The following is a 15,663-nucleotide window of genomic DNA, read 5'->3' as shown; positions in this document are numbered from 1 at the left end:
ATTAAACTTTGTTTGATTTCATAAAAAATTGAATTATTGGTGTTCTTTGATATGCCAAATCTTACCCTATATTTAGATTTGGATTTTGGACCCTGTTATCAAATTGGTCCACATTAAGGTCCAAAGGGTCCAAAATTAAACATGTTTGATTTCATCAAAAATTAAATTCTTGTGGTTCTTTGATATGCTGATTCTAACCATGTATTTAGATTTTGGATATTGGACCATAATTGGTAAATGTCTAATTTCAAATTTTTAAGTTCTTAGACCACATTCATTCTGTGTAAGAAATTATGCTATGTCAAATGTATACCAGTAATCACAATCAAAATTCAGAGCTGTTTTGCACAATTAATAGAAATTAGAATCATAGTTAAAAATAGATATATTATCAAATCTAATTTCAGAGAAGAAATTATGTATAAATGTAGTTTGAAATTCACTCTTCATTATTAGATATTTTGAATATAAGTAAAGGTAAGTTTTATAGATTTTTTAAAGACTTTGTATTCAGTCTTACATCTAAACCCTTCAGAATGAAAGTTTCATATCTTCTCTCAATTATAAAATGGTTAAGTAGAGCTGTAAATCTGTCATCTCATGCTGATAAAGGGATAGATAATATTACTTAACAAACAGATGTTTAAAACAAAAAACTGAGTTTGTAAATATGTAGAGATGATTATGTCCAGTTTCTGATAATACCACTACATGATAGGAACAATGAAATTGAAATTTTGTTTATTTTAACATTTTTATACGACCGCAAAAATTAAAAATTTTTTGGTCGTATATTGGTATGACGTTGGCGTCGTCGTCGTCGTCGTCGTCGTCGTCGTCGTCGTCGTCGTCGTCCGGCGTCGTCCGAAGACACATTGGTTTTCGCACTCTAACTTTAGTTTAAGTGAATGGATCTCCATGAAATTCCACCATAAGGTTCAATACCACAAAAGGAAGGTTGGGATTGATTTTGGGGGTTATGGTACCAACAGTTAAGGAATTAGGGGCCAAAAAGGGGCCAAAAATAAGCATTTTTGTAACTTTCAGACAATAACTTGTGTGTAAGTGTATGGATCTCTCTGACATTGTACCACAAGGTTCCATATCACAAAGGGAAGGCTGTAATTGATTTTGGGGGTAATTGCCTCAAAATTTTAGGAATTAGGGGCCAAAAAAGGGGCAAAAAACAAGCATTTTTCTAGTTTCATGACAATAACTTGTGTGTAAGTGTTTGGATATTTCTGAAATTGTACTACAAGGTTCCATATCACAAAGGGAAAGCTGGAATTGAGTTTGGGGGTAATTGCCCGAAACGTTTAGGAATTGGGGGCCAAAAAGGGGCCAAAAATAAGCATTTTTCTAGTTTCCAGACAATAACTTGTGTTCAAGTGTATGGATCTCTCTGAAATTGTACTGCAAGGTACCATACCACAAAGGGAAGGCTGGGATTGAATTTGGGGGTGATGAATCATAAGGGGGTTCAAAAAATTTGGGGGGGGATTTTTTTTTTTTTTTTTTTTTCTTTTTTTCCTTTTTTTTTCTTTTAAAATTTTCCATTTTAAGTTGGTTATTTCTGATTTATATTTAAAAGCAAATAATAATGATATGGTAGGAGATACACACCAAACAGGATGTGTAAATTATCATATAATAAGTATTGTGCAATAGCAAGAAATTTTCAATTGCACAGTATTGCACAATAGCAAGAAATCTTCAATTGCACAGTATTGCGCAATAGCAAGAAATCTTCAATTTAACAGTATTGCGCAATAGCAAGAAATATCCAATAGCACAATATTGCGCAATAGCAAGAAATTGTCAATTGTACAGTATTGCGCAATAGCAAGAAATATTCAATTGCACAGTATTGTGCAAAAGAAGATACTTCGTATAAATTGCTTATTTCTTGATCAATTTCAATGGGGTTTTATTCTTGAATTCTTGGGGTTCTTTAATATGCTGAATCTAACCGTGTATTAAGTTTTTGGATTTTGGGCCCCGTTTTTAAATTGGTCCACATTGAGGTCCAAAGGGTCCAAAATTAAACTTTGTTTGATTTCATCAAAAATTGAATTATTGGGGTTCTTTGATATGCCGAATCTAACCATGTATTTAGATTTTTAATTTTGGGTCCCGTTTTTTAAATTTGTCTACATTAAGGTCCAAAGGGTCCAAAATTGAACTTAGTTTGATTTTAACAAAAATTGAATTCTTAGGGTTCTTTGATATGCTGAATCTAAACATGTGTCTAGATTTTTGATTATGGGCCCAGTTTTCAAGTTGGTCCAAATTGGGGTCCAAAATTAAACTTTGTTTGATTTCAACAAAAATTGAATATATGGGGTTCTTTGATATGCTGAATCTAAACATGTATTTAGATTTTAGATTTTTGGCCCAGTTTTCAAGTTGGTCCAAATTGGGGTCCAAAATTAAACTTTGTTTGATTTCAACAAAAATTGAATATATGGGGTTCTTTGACATGCTGAATCTTACCATGTATTTAGATTTTTTATTTGTGGGCCCGCTATCAAATTGGTTCATATTGAGGTCAAAAGGGTCCAAAATTAAACTTTGTTTGATTTCATCAAAAATTGAATTATTGGGGTTCTTTGATATGCCAAATCTAACCGTGTATTTAGATTTTTAATTTTGGGTCCTGTTTTTTAAATTGGTCTACATTAAGGTCCAAAGGGTCCAAAATTTAACTTAGTTTGATTTTAACAAAAATTGAATTTTTGGGGTTTCTTTGATATGCTGAATCTAAACATGTGTTTAGATTTTAGATTTTTGGCCCAGTTTTCAAGATGGTCCAAATTGGGGTCCAAAATTAAACTTTGTTTGATTTCAACAAAAATTGAATATATGGGGTTCTTTGATATGCTGAATCTTACCATGTATTTAGATTTTTTATTTGTGGGCCCGCTATCAAATTGGTTCATATTGAGGTCAAAAGGGTCCAAAATTAAACTTTGTTTGATTTCATCAAAAATTGAATTATTGGGGTTCTTTGATATGCCAAATCTAACTGTGTTTTTAGATTTTTAATTTAGGGTCCCGTTTTTTAAATTTGTCTACATTAAGGTCCAAAGGGTCCAAAATTAAACTTAGTTTGATTTTAACAAAAATTGAATCCTTCGGGTACTTTGATATGCTGAATCTAAACATGTGTTTAGATTTTTGATTATGGGACCAGTTTTCAAGTTGGTCCAAGTTGGGGTCCAAAATTAAACTTTGTTTGATTTCAACAAAAATTGAATATATGGGGTTCTTTGATATGCTGAATCTAACCATGTATTTTGATTTTGGACATTGGACCATAATAGGTAAATTAAAAAAATTGAAGTTCTTAGACCACATTCTTTCTGTGTCAGAAACCTATGCTGTGTCAAATATTTAATCACAATCCAAATTCAGAGCTGTATCAAGCTTGAATGTTGTGTCCATACTTGCCCCAACTGTTCAGGGTTCGACCTCTGCGGTCGTATCAAGCTGCGCCAAGCGAAGCATTTTATTATAACTAATCATGGAAATTAAATATTAATATGAATAAAGGAAACTTTGTGATGTATTAATTCCCTACACATTAGCTAATGTGTGTATTTGTTTGATTATTTTGTAATTCTTTGTTTGTTATTTTTCCATGTATTTCAGGAGGGCCTCAGGGAAGATTAGTTTTACAGCTAACTGTGTAACCCTCTTTAAATACAGAATTATTATTACATGTATTATAATTATTATTATTTAAAAAAAAATGAAATTTTTATTTTTCTTCCTATAAAAACTACACACAATTTGTATTACATATTTACATTTGTAATTAACTAAATATTCACATTTATGAATATGGATAAGTGTTGTGTATTTACTATTAATTCATTCATGCAGCAATTACCACCTATTATCAAGAAAACAAACCTATGGCATTCATCAACTAACACACTCATAATTGGAATGACAAATTTATTTGAAAATTTTGTGTTTTCTAAGTGTTGTGGCTGATAAGCTGATTTTAAATCCATCATCATTTTGATGCGATTTCTCATGGATAACTGTAGGACTGTATTACTGGGGAATGATATTTTGGAAATTGTTTTTTTAATTTTTTGGTAATTTTTTTGAAGAACTTCGTGATAGGTTTGTTTGTTTGTTATTCTGTATAAATTACTTTTCAGAATGCTATATATATATAGTTTTTTTTTATGAAGCGAACCCCTTTAAAAACTTAGCTCATATTGTCCATTAATATATATATAAATAAACTAATTAAATTCTTGGTGTACTTGGATATGCTGAATCTGTCCAAATCGGGGTCCACAAATTGAATATATGGTTCTTTGATATGCTGAATCTAACCTTGTATTTTGATTTTGGATTTTGGGCCCTGTTATCAAATTGGTCCACATTGAGGTCCAAAGGGTTCAAAATTAAGCTTTGTTTGATTTCATCAAAAATTAAATTCTTGGAGTTTTCAATATGCTGAATCTAACAGTGTATTCAGATTTTGGATATTGGACCATAATAGGTTTAAATCCAATTTCAAATTTTTCAGTTCGTTTACACATTTATTCTGTGTAAGAAACCTATGATGTGTCAAATATTTAATCACAATCCAAATTCAGAGCAGTATCAAGCTTGAATGTAGTGTCCATACTTGCCACAACTGTTCAGGGTTCGACCTCTGTGGTCATATCAAGCTGCACCCCTCAGAGCATTTTATTATATAAAAATTTCCTTTCAAATATCTTGTGACTTTACTAACAATTATGCACTATGAAATTAACAATAAAAAAAGTATATGTTAAAGAACACATTTTGAAAACTAGTAAACATATTTTCAGCATTTTTTTAGAATACGAATAAATTTATAACAATAAAGATTTAAAACAAAACAGCTGATACATATGATATTAGAATAATTACTATTGACATAATTTAATGGAACTTCAATTCTCTTTTAAAAGACCTTGAATTGAATTTTACACACAGTGCAATAACAAGCATTTATGCCATTTCAACAAAATGTTGGGGGGCATATTGTTTAACCCCTCTCCCTCTATCCCTCATAGGGTATACGGTTTGTCCGGCTAACTCCTATCACAGAACTTTTTCAAGCAAAAACTTTTTATTATGTAGGGTGTTCTGACAATACACACTGATTTTGATTTTCTTGAAATTTTCCACAAATGACGGGTTGTTGAACTTAGTCATTTTATTGTAATATATAGCCAGGATTTTGAGGGCTTAAATCACTATTGCATGATAAGAAAACCAACCTTTCTTGGGTAGCAGCTTCACCCTATTTAAACTACAGTTTTCCCTCTTGGTTCTCGTGTACATCTTCTCCATAGAAGGATATAAATTCAAAAAAGATCAGGTCCAGTGCTTGTATAGGACTAAGATGGTTATTGCATGCTTAAATACATGAAATATCAAACAGGTTCAATGTGTACTTTCATTTTCATTTTCAGCATTTTTTTAGTATACAAATTGAAATAAAATTATAACAATAAAGATTAAAACAAAACAGCTGATACATATCACATTAGAATAATTACTTTTTGACATCTAAAACAGTTTCTAAAACTTTTATTTAAAAAATGTTAAAATTATAAAGGCTACTACTGTATATGTACTTTTTTCGCGGTGTATTTATTTTCACGAATTTCGGGGTAGGGATATTTTTGCGAAAAAAGAATACACGCGAATACAAATGTAGCTTAAATTGATATAAAAACCTTAAAATAATTTTTTCCAAGAATTTACAACTGTACATGAACGTTCACCTGGTTTCCCTATATATAACCTCATTTTTATTGTGAAAATGTTAAAACAACACCAGTGATCCATACAGAAAATCAATTAAGGAAAAAAGGTAACAAATAATGACTCGAGCCAAATCTGACAGTTTTATTGTGTAACTAACACTGAATCGGAGAATATAATCTCTACCGAACGGAGGACTGTTTTGATGATTGCATAATCTTTGTCTAATTTGTAAACAATATCACTGACCTGCTCTTTATTAGTTTATATTTTGTTTATTAAATAAAAAATTAATAAATGAAAATTTTTAATATTTTATGAACATATTTATAAATACAGAACTTTTTGATTGATAGTCAGATTTCAAATGTCAAAGTTCCCTTATGCACACTTACATTTGAAAGAAATAATACTGAAGGAATGAACTAAATTTTACTCACTATTAGCATTAGTGCCTTAAGTCTATTAACCTTGTTAAGTTGAAACTCTTAAATCACTTAATGCAGAAAGTCCGTTATTAAAATAGCTTATCATAATCTATAAACACATCAACTATTATTTATTTTTGCAAATAATGACTTATCAGTCATAAACGGTCAGAGACAGAGACAAGATTTATTTTTATACGACAGCAAAAAATTTTTTGGGATCGTATAATGGTATGATGTCGTCGTCTGTGTCGTCCCAAGACACATTGGTTTCCGGACAATAACTTTACTTTAAGTGAATGGATCTCTATGAAATTTTTTAAGAAGGTTCAATACCACAAAAAGAAGGTTGGGATTGATTTTGGGGATGATGGTCCCAACCGTTCAGGAATTAGGGGACCAAAACAAGCATTTTTCTAGTTTCAGGATAATAACTTGTGTATAAGTATTTCGATTGCTCTGAAATTGTACAAGATGTTTAATACCAAAAGTAGAAGGTTGGGATTTATTTTAGGGGTTATGGGGCCAACAGTTTAGGAATTAAGGGCCAAAAAGGGGCCAAAAACAAGCATTTTTCTAGTTTCCAGGCAATAACTTGTGTGTAAGTGTATGGATCTCTCTGACATTGTACCACAAGGTTCCACATCACAAAGGGAAAGCTAGGATTGAGTTTGGGGTTAATTGCCCAAATATGTAGGAATAAGGGGCCAAAAAAGGGCCAAAAACAAGCATTTTTCGAGTTTCCAGACAATAACTTGTGTTTAAGTGTATGGATCTCTCTGAAATTGTACTACAAGGTTCCATACTACAAAGGAAAGGCTGGGATCGAGTTTTGGGGTTATTGCTCAAAGGGGGGTTTAAAAAAATTGGGGGGGGGGGGGGGGGGATTTTTTTTTCCAATCTTTTTAGAGGATTCATATTTTTTTTTCAAAATTTTTCAAATTTTGAATTTTTGAAAAGTTTCAAGAAGAAATCTTCAATTGCACAGTATTGCACAATAGATTTGTAAGATCTTTGGCCACATTTATTTTGTGTCAGAAATCTATATTATGTCAAAAATTTAATCACAATCCAAATTCAAACAGTATCAAGCTTGAATATTGTGTCCAAATTTGTACCAACTGTTCAGGGTTTGACCTCTGCGCCAACCCTCACCCTTACCTTGGACAGTGGTGTAACAGTACAACATAAGAACAAACTATAAAAATCAGTTAAAAAGGTCTTAAATCATCAGATTGATCCAAAACAGAAATACATCTAACAAAAACACGGGGTGGACGCCACAGGGTACTTATACATCTCGACAATAAAAAGACACTAAGTACAGATCTGAGAGTACTCGCAGTTACTGACAGCTAGTTCAAAGCCAAGAACAACTAATAAAAAAAATCATGCATCTAAGACACAGGCACTTGTCTCTGAAAAAAATCCTATATACCTTAATGTTATATGAAGGTATATAGGATTTTTTTCAGAGACAAGTGCCTGTGATCTAGGACTAAAATATCAATCAGTACACATCCAACATTCAATGGATTTAGTGTAAAGATGTCATTAACAGTCAGAGAAAAACATGACCTTGTGCAATGCCAAGATACAGGTATCGACAGATTGTTCGACAAATAAGTCAGATTGATGATTGAAATTGACTCTAAATTACAATTGTAACTATTTTTTTCATAGTTGCCTATTATCTTGAAAACTATAATGGATAGACAAAAACTCTTAAAAAATTATCTGCAAGAAAAGGGTTTGACCCACACAGTTTCCATTCAACCCAAATATTCTTGTTGCATTGTATCAATTTCATGCAAAAATGCAAAGTCAGAAAGTTTAATTCACATTTACCTACAAAATCCAGGTAAACAAGTTCACCATGAATCCATAGTTAATTGTTCAATGCAGACTTTTTAAGTTAGGTGAATCTGAAGGAACCTCAGAGAATCTAATACTTTTTCTTGTATTTACTTTCATTTTCATTTTATTTTTAGGAAGAAGATAAGAAAAATGGTGAATGTAAGGATGAAATAAAATAAGGAAATTTTCATAATCTTAAACACGGTTTGCAAAAATATACTTATTTTCAAGAAAAATGCAGAGCACGCCAGTCTACTCATTGTCATTGGAACTTTCAATATCAAAATAATGTGCTTAGTTAATATTACTATTCAAAGTTTTGTCTGTTCTAGCCAAAAAAATAAAATGTTATAAGAGAAAAACATAATTTACAAAAATGATTACCCTTTTATAGCTTTGATTGTTTTTAACAGTTCAGGGCATTTTGATTATTCCATATAAATCTATGTTCATTGGAGTTTATTTGCATTATTTGTGTATTTCAAAATGAAGTCCCTTTGAATTTACTTTATTGACATACAGTTTTAATATAACTGCATGTCATTTGATTTTGGCGGTAATTTTTCCTATACTTGACTGAATTAGCTATGTTTATATATTTATGGAGAGAAATTTCACATTTTCCTGTGATATATACAGCAAGTAGAAAATGATTTTAGGTTGATATATTAGGAAGTTGTTTGTACAGCCTAGTAGTGAACTTATTTTACTAAAATAACCTATAACCTGCTATCCTCTTTGTTTCTTAATATGTTGACTTGGTCATTTTTGTCGAGCCTGAGACATAGGGATCCTAGATTCCGTTGTCCACGTCAACAGTGTCAACATTTAGGTTCAGTCTGTGGTAAAAAGTTTTTTTCCAGTGCTAAATTTTGAAAATCTTTATTTTCATTTTTCTGTACTTTACTGATAAATGGACTTATATAAAAATATGGATATCTGGTGTGATTGCCAATGAGACAACTATCCACCAAAGTTCAAATGAAGTGGATGTTAGTAATTATAGGCAACCGTACAGTCTTCAACAATGAGAAAATAGTTTTTTACAGTTAACAAGCTCAGTCTGAGGTTAAAGTTTTTCAGTCATCAATAACTTTGTCAAACCTTCATGGAATATTATGAAATTTAGACAGAAGCTTGTTAAGGACCAAAATAAAGTATCCAGAGCAAAATTTCATTTTTTTTTGTATTTTACTGATAAATGGACTTAGTTTTTTTTTACAAAGTCCTCATCTTTCTTAACTGTAATAGTTACCTTAGTTACTCATTTTATTGGTTCATTGATAAACAATTCAATATTTCATTCAGTCTTAAGCACAAATGCAGCTGAGATACTTCAGCATGATTACTCTTGTTTAAATGGATACAACCAGAATATTTTTATTTTCATAGATCAGAATTTGAAGAGAATATATTGAATAGGGCAATACTTTATGTCGAATTGTTAATTTATTTTTATATTTTTATTTATTTACTTATAAGAAATAAAATCATTTTAAAGCAGCATTTTCCTTTTTATATTTGGACAATTTCCTGCAGTTCCAAGTTGTTAATCATTAATCTTGTGTAAACACTAACAAATTTTGGATTGTAAAACCTCAGACAATGTTGAATTGCTGAAACATTTCATCAAAATAGATATTTTGCTTGTATAATTTCCTTTTGGTAAATATATGATGGCTATTTCAGTGTGCACATAACAAAGTTTACTGTAAATTGAATCCAGCTTAAACCCTTGAAGGGCACAAAAAAAAAATCCAAATAAACAAAAGCTTACAATGGACAAACTTTTGGAAACTTGTGAAAAAAATTGTATTGAAAATCATGGAAAATTCCATTCCAACCAAACTGATCAACAATGCAAAAAAAGAAATTACCATGGGCAAATAAGAAATAAAATTGTGCACTGATTAGAAAAAGAAACAGATTGTTCAAAAAGATGCAGTTTTTTCAAACAATAAAATATATAAATAGTACAGGAAACAAAGTAAATCCTTCAAAAAGAGACAAGAAAAGTTTACTTGACCTACAAAGAAAACATCATATGTAATTACTAAAATTAAGATGCTGCACAAAAACCAAAAAAAGGTTTCAAATAACATCAGGAACAGCAAAGAATTAAACTCAGGAGTGCACTGTTGAGATCTGAAGACATGCTAATAGATGATAAAACAAAAAGCCGAAATATAAAACAAACAATATTACACTTTTTTTACACCAAGGATATCATGAATATATACTAATTCTTTCATACAGCTACCCTCTAAGAAAAAATCCTCAAACTCTTGGATCCATCTAAAGATGCAGGAAATCCTGCCATGTATTATCAAACAATTTGCAACACACTTCATTTTCATTTTAATACGACCGCAAAAATTTGTTGGTATGACGTTGGCGTTGTCGGCGTCGTCGTCCTCGTCCGAAGACACATTGGTTTTCGCACTCTAACTTTAGTTTAAGTGAATGGATCTCTTTGAAATTTTACCATAAGGTTAAATACCACAAAAGAAAGGTTGGGATTGATTTTGGGGGTTATGGTACCAACAGTTAAGGAATTAGGGGCCATAAAGGGGCCAAAAATAAGCATTTTCTAGTTTCCAGACAATAACTGTGGAACGGTGTATGGATCTCTCTGAAATTATACTACAAGTTTCCATACCACAAAGGGATGGTTAGGATTTGCTTTGGGGGGTTATGGCTCAAACCGTTTAGGAATTAGGGGCAAAAAAGGGGAAAAACAAGGTTGTCCTGGTTAATGGACAAATACTTGAGTACAAAACATAATTTAAAGCAGTGTAAGGGAGATAAATCAAATACTTCATTGAAATTACCTCCCTTACACTGCTTTTAAATTATGTATGAAGTAATGGTTAATGAACAATTAAGATAATTTAAAAGTTTTTCTGGAATGATTTGAAATCTTTTGTTGTTAAATCTTTAAATTATGGGTCAAATTTAGGACACTTATCAGTGACTCAAAGGCAGGGAATCATTACATGCTTACCAAAAGACAATAAACCAAGACATTTACTCAAAAATTGGAGACCTATCTCCTTGCTGAATACTGTATACAAAATAAGTTCAGGGGTTATTGCTAGTAGATTTAAAAAAGTTTTTAGACAAACTGATTGATTTAGATCAAACTGGCTTTATCAGTGGACGTTTTATTGGGGATAACATAAGATTAATTTATGATCTTTTACAGTATACAGAAGAACATAACATTCCAGGTTTATTGCTTTTAATTGATTTTGAAAAAGCATTTGATTCTCTATCTTAGGACTTTCTGGTGTCAGTGTTGCAATTTTTCAATTTTGGTGAATCTATTATTAACTGGGTTAAAGTATTTTATAATAATATCTCATCTGCAGTCATTCAGGGGGGAAATCTTTCAGACTTTTTTCAAATAGGACGTGGCTGTAGACAAGGGGATCCCTTATCACCTTACCTTTTTATTATTTGTGCAGAAATTTTGGCAATTCGAATACGGGGGAATAGAAATATTACTGGTATAACTGTGACTAGGATAGAACATAAGTTATCACAGTTTGCAGATGATACTTCACTTATTTTAGATGGAAGTGAACAGTCCTTAAATGAAACTTTAAATGAATTAGATTGGTATGCAAAACTTTCAGGGCTAAATATAAACATTTCTAAAACACAGGTAGTTTGGATTGGGAGTAAAAAATATTGTAGTGATAAACTTTGTCCAAACAGAAATTTATCCTGGGGTACAACATCTTTTAAGTTAATGGGTATAAATTTTGATGTTGATCTTGATAAAATTATTAACATTAATTATAATGAGAGGATTTTGCAGATAAAAAATCTAATTAAGATATGGTCAAAAAGAAATCTTACAGTAATAGGTAAAATTACAGTTGTGAAAACTCTGATTTTACCTGTCCTTAATCACCTTATAATTACATTGCCAAATCCAAATCAAGAACTTGTGAAAAAGATCAATGAGCTTATTTTAAAATTTATTTGGAATTCACCTGTTCATAGAGTCAAGAAAGAGCTGTTGCAAAAAGATTACAGTGAAGGTGGATTGAAAATGATCAACCTTAGCTCCTTTATCACAGCCCTCAAATCTACATGGGTTAGAAAACTTTTCCAATCTGACAATAAATGGAAAAATGTTTTATTTTCCATAATAAATCAAGAAAAATTATTTAAATTTGGAAATGGTTATCTGTCAAACATTAAAGTAAATATGAAAAATAAATTTTGGCTTGATGTATTCCATGCATGGGACATTATCATTGATAAAGATGAAAACAATACGTGGGAATATTTTTTGTCAAGCCCACTGTGGATGAATAATTGTATAAAAATAGAAAATAAACCTGTATTTTATAAAAACTGGTTTAATAAAGGTATAGTTTTCATTAATGACATTATATCAGATGCTGGAAAAATTCTCAGTTTGGAACAGTTAGAAGAAACATTTAAAGTTGACAGAAATGTTATGAAATACAACAGCATAATTTCTGCTGTAAAGAATGCAAGAAAGGGCTATGTTTTTGATAATTATAAACTAGTCACTCCATTTATTCCTTCATTTGCCAAGATTTTTTTTAAAAGCTCAAGGGGAACTAAAGACATGTATTCACTATTAATTAGAAATAATATAGTTTCAACGGGTCAGAAAAAATGGGATCAAATTTTAAATGTAGATGAAAATGAATGGAGAATAATTTTCAAATTACCTTTTGTAGTCACAAAAAATACCAAACTGCAGTGGTTACAATATAGAATAAATCAGCATATTCTAGGTACAAATAAATTTTTGAATAAAATTAATGTCACAATCCAAATTGTACATTTTGCCAAGAAGAAGTAGAAACTATTGTACATTTATTTTGGAATTGTGAAATTGTTCAAACATTCATTGATGAAATTGACTCATGGTTTTTGTCTAATGGTATAAGTGTTCCATTTACCATAAAACATTTTCTGTTTGGGGATATTACAAAATCATTTAGGGGGAATGCTGCAAATTTGATTTATTTGCAAATAAAACAATATATTTTCAACTGCAAATATTTTAAGAAAGCTTTAACATTGCAGGCAGTGCAAAGTAAAATAAAATCTTTATACAGCACTGAAAAATTAATTGCTGTTAAAAATAAAAGAGTAGATATTTTTGACCAGAGTTGGAATGCTTTTGCCATCCTTTTCAGTGAATGATCAGTTATTTTTTACATTGTATATGTGTACATAAATTAATAGACATAGAATGTGCATATGATATATTGTCTCTTATATGAGAAAAAACTACATGATTCATCTGTGCAAATAAATAACCAAAACAAACAAAACAACTTTTAATTTCTTTGAAATTCATCTGATTATCTATCTTTCAATTATTTTTTATTTTTATTTTTTTTGTTTTTTTTCATTGTTTGAATTTAAAAAATCTACAGAAATATCTTATATATATTTATATTTTACTACTAAAACAACACAAATTATATATTTTTTATAACCTGTGCATTTGTTATATTAGATAATTATATGTTTGATAATCTTAATGGTAAGCTTGTTTATTGATATTACTGACATGGTACATAATTTTTTTAAGTATGGAAAATTGTATGTATAGTACTAACAAAAACTAACAGCTGTATAAATATGTTATTTTACTAATGTTAACGAGGCCGGGATAAGGTACCGGTACTTGATGTTTTCCACTAACAAATGTACAGATTTCAATAAAATATGATAAATTAAAAAAAAAAAAAAAAAAAGTTTAAAAAAAAAAAAGATAATTTAAAACAGTGTAAGGGAGGTAATCCAAATACAACGTTTTGGTTACTTCCCTTACACTGCTTTTAAATTATGTTTAAAGAAATGCATATTTATAAAGGAAATAACGGTAAAAATATCTGCAAATGTTGCATCTTTTTTTTTTACATAAAAATCCATATGAAAGATTTGACACTATATTTTAAATTCTATTATAAAATAGATTAAAGACCAAACAGCCTATTGTTGATGCGCATCAACTAACGCAACTTGGTAGTGACATAAAAGCTCTAAAGTTTCTAGCCATGGAAAAAACGTCAAATTATAACGTCCTATTTCGCGTTTATCACGGATTCCAACATTGTGAAAGTACATCTTCCAAGAAAAGTGGTATTAATCGTCGCACTGATACCTAGTGGAAATTAAACACAAATGGACACAAAAGATACTACACTATCTGTAACCTCCGTTCTAATAAAAATAATGATAAAAATATGAATTTTGAACTCAACTTTTTGCATTTGCGCCGATCTGCATTTCACTTTTTTTCTTTCACTTGCGCCGATTTTGTCTTTCATTTGCGCCGATAGTGTACAGGTAAATTATAGGTAAAAGTTATTTTTTTATTTATCATATAAACCTCTTCCGTTAGCCAGTTGTACATCTGTTATGAATTGTCAGTTATAACATGAATATAACTGTTGTCCCCTACTCACAAAGGGAGGTGGGAGTAGAATTTTTGAACAGGATAAGTCAATTTAAAAGATATTTGTGCACTCTGTTTTCATCCACTAAAATCACGGAGTAAAATTCTATTTACAGCATTTCAAAGCACCACAATTAAATCCATAAAAATGTAATACTAGTACAATGAATCATTATCTTGCCGAGAATTTATATGCCACACATCTGATATATTCCTTTCTTGTCATTTTATCTTTTCTATACTTCTTGTACTTGCCAATAACGAAGACTATCTTTTCTTTCTCGTGTCAAAACGAAGTTCTCGAACAATATGACCAAAATTATCTTAAACATAAGGGAACACTATTTATATCCATATATTACCATGCAATATACATTCTAGGTTTACTACATGTACATGTATTTACTCGTACTCGTATAGCAAATAAAGTATCGGGCTAGTGATAAAAAAAATAAAATAGGCGCTACTGAAAGAATCAAATCGGCGCAAATTAAAGATCAAAATTTTTTTTAAATCCGCGCAAATCTCGTACGCCCGTGTAACTTTACACTGGTAAATTTATATGACTTGCGCTTAGAATTTTAACTTAATATGTGTTTTTCAAAACTAAGTTTTCAAAAGGTTAGGCCGATAAACAATACTTTCTAGAATTTTGATATACTGGCAAAGTATGCATGTTGAGATTAACTTATTTCTTTAAGATTCTCGTAAAATAATGGTGGTCTTGCAATGAAGTTAAATTTTATCTATACTGTTTAATTGACAAAATCTTAATGTAAAAATAAAAATGATAAAGGTTCATTGTCTTTTGTCGTTTGTTTCATTTCAAATTGTCTCAAGGAGAAATGATAAAGATTTCGCCTGATCTCACAGAAGCTTAAGGCAAAAAATATAAGAAATTGATATACTCAGCGAATGTGAATTAAAATAAAAAAATTACGGTTTTTAAAACTAAACTTGTTGTAAATTTAACTTATAACAAAAACAATAGTTATCAAAGGTACCAGGAATTGCTTCAAGAATAAGATCCAACATAAAATTTCTCACTTTCAAAAACCTACAATGACCGGAAAGATTGAAAACAAATTTCGATTTTCAATGCCGGCGATCTATACATACAACCTTGTCTTTGTTTTAATTTCCAAATGAGCTATT

General features: G+C 30.3%; 2 protein-coding genes across 6 annotated transcripts in view; both read left to right on the top strand.

Annotated features, from left to right (window-relative positions):
- The window catches only part of LOC127712160 (repetitive organellar protein-like), an 84,938-nt gene extending 75,386 nt beyond the window's left edge, over positions 1–9,552 (top strand). For all 3 annotated transcript variants that reach the window (XM_052218444.1, XM_052218445.1, XM_052218446.1), the window contains one exon: positions 8,183–9,552. In XM_052218444.1, coding sequence (XP_052074404.1) covers positions 8,183–8,227 — 45 coding nt within the window. In that variant the 3' untranslated portion in view covers positions 8,228–9,552. The remainder of the gene's footprint in view (positions 1–8,182) is intronic.
- LOC127712168 (uncharacterized) overlaps positions 1–15,299 on the top strand; it is an 87,107-nt gene extending 71,808 nt beyond the window's left edge. For all 3 annotated transcript variants that reach the window (XM_052218463.1, XM_052218462.1, XM_052218464.1), the window contains exon 2: positions 10,561–15,299. In XM_052218463.1, coding sequence (XP_052074423.1) covers positions 11,803–12,897 — 1,095 coding nt within the window. In that variant the 5' untranslated portion in view covers positions 10,561–11,802 and the 3' untranslated portion in view covers positions 12,898–15,299. The remainder of the gene's footprint in view (positions 1–10,560) is intronic.
- Positions 15,300–15,663: the final 364 nt, after the last annotated feature.

Source organism: Mytilus californianus, unplaced genomic scaffold (genome assembly GCF_021869535.1).
Source record: "Mytilus californianus isolate M0D057914Y unplaced genomic scaffold, xbMytCali1.0.p SCAF_8, whole genome shotgun sequence".
NCBI lineage: Eukaryota > Metazoa > Mollusca > Bivalvia > Mytilida > Mytilidae > Mytilus > Mytilus californianus.
This window is presented reverse-complemented; position numbering and strand designations above follow the sequence as displayed.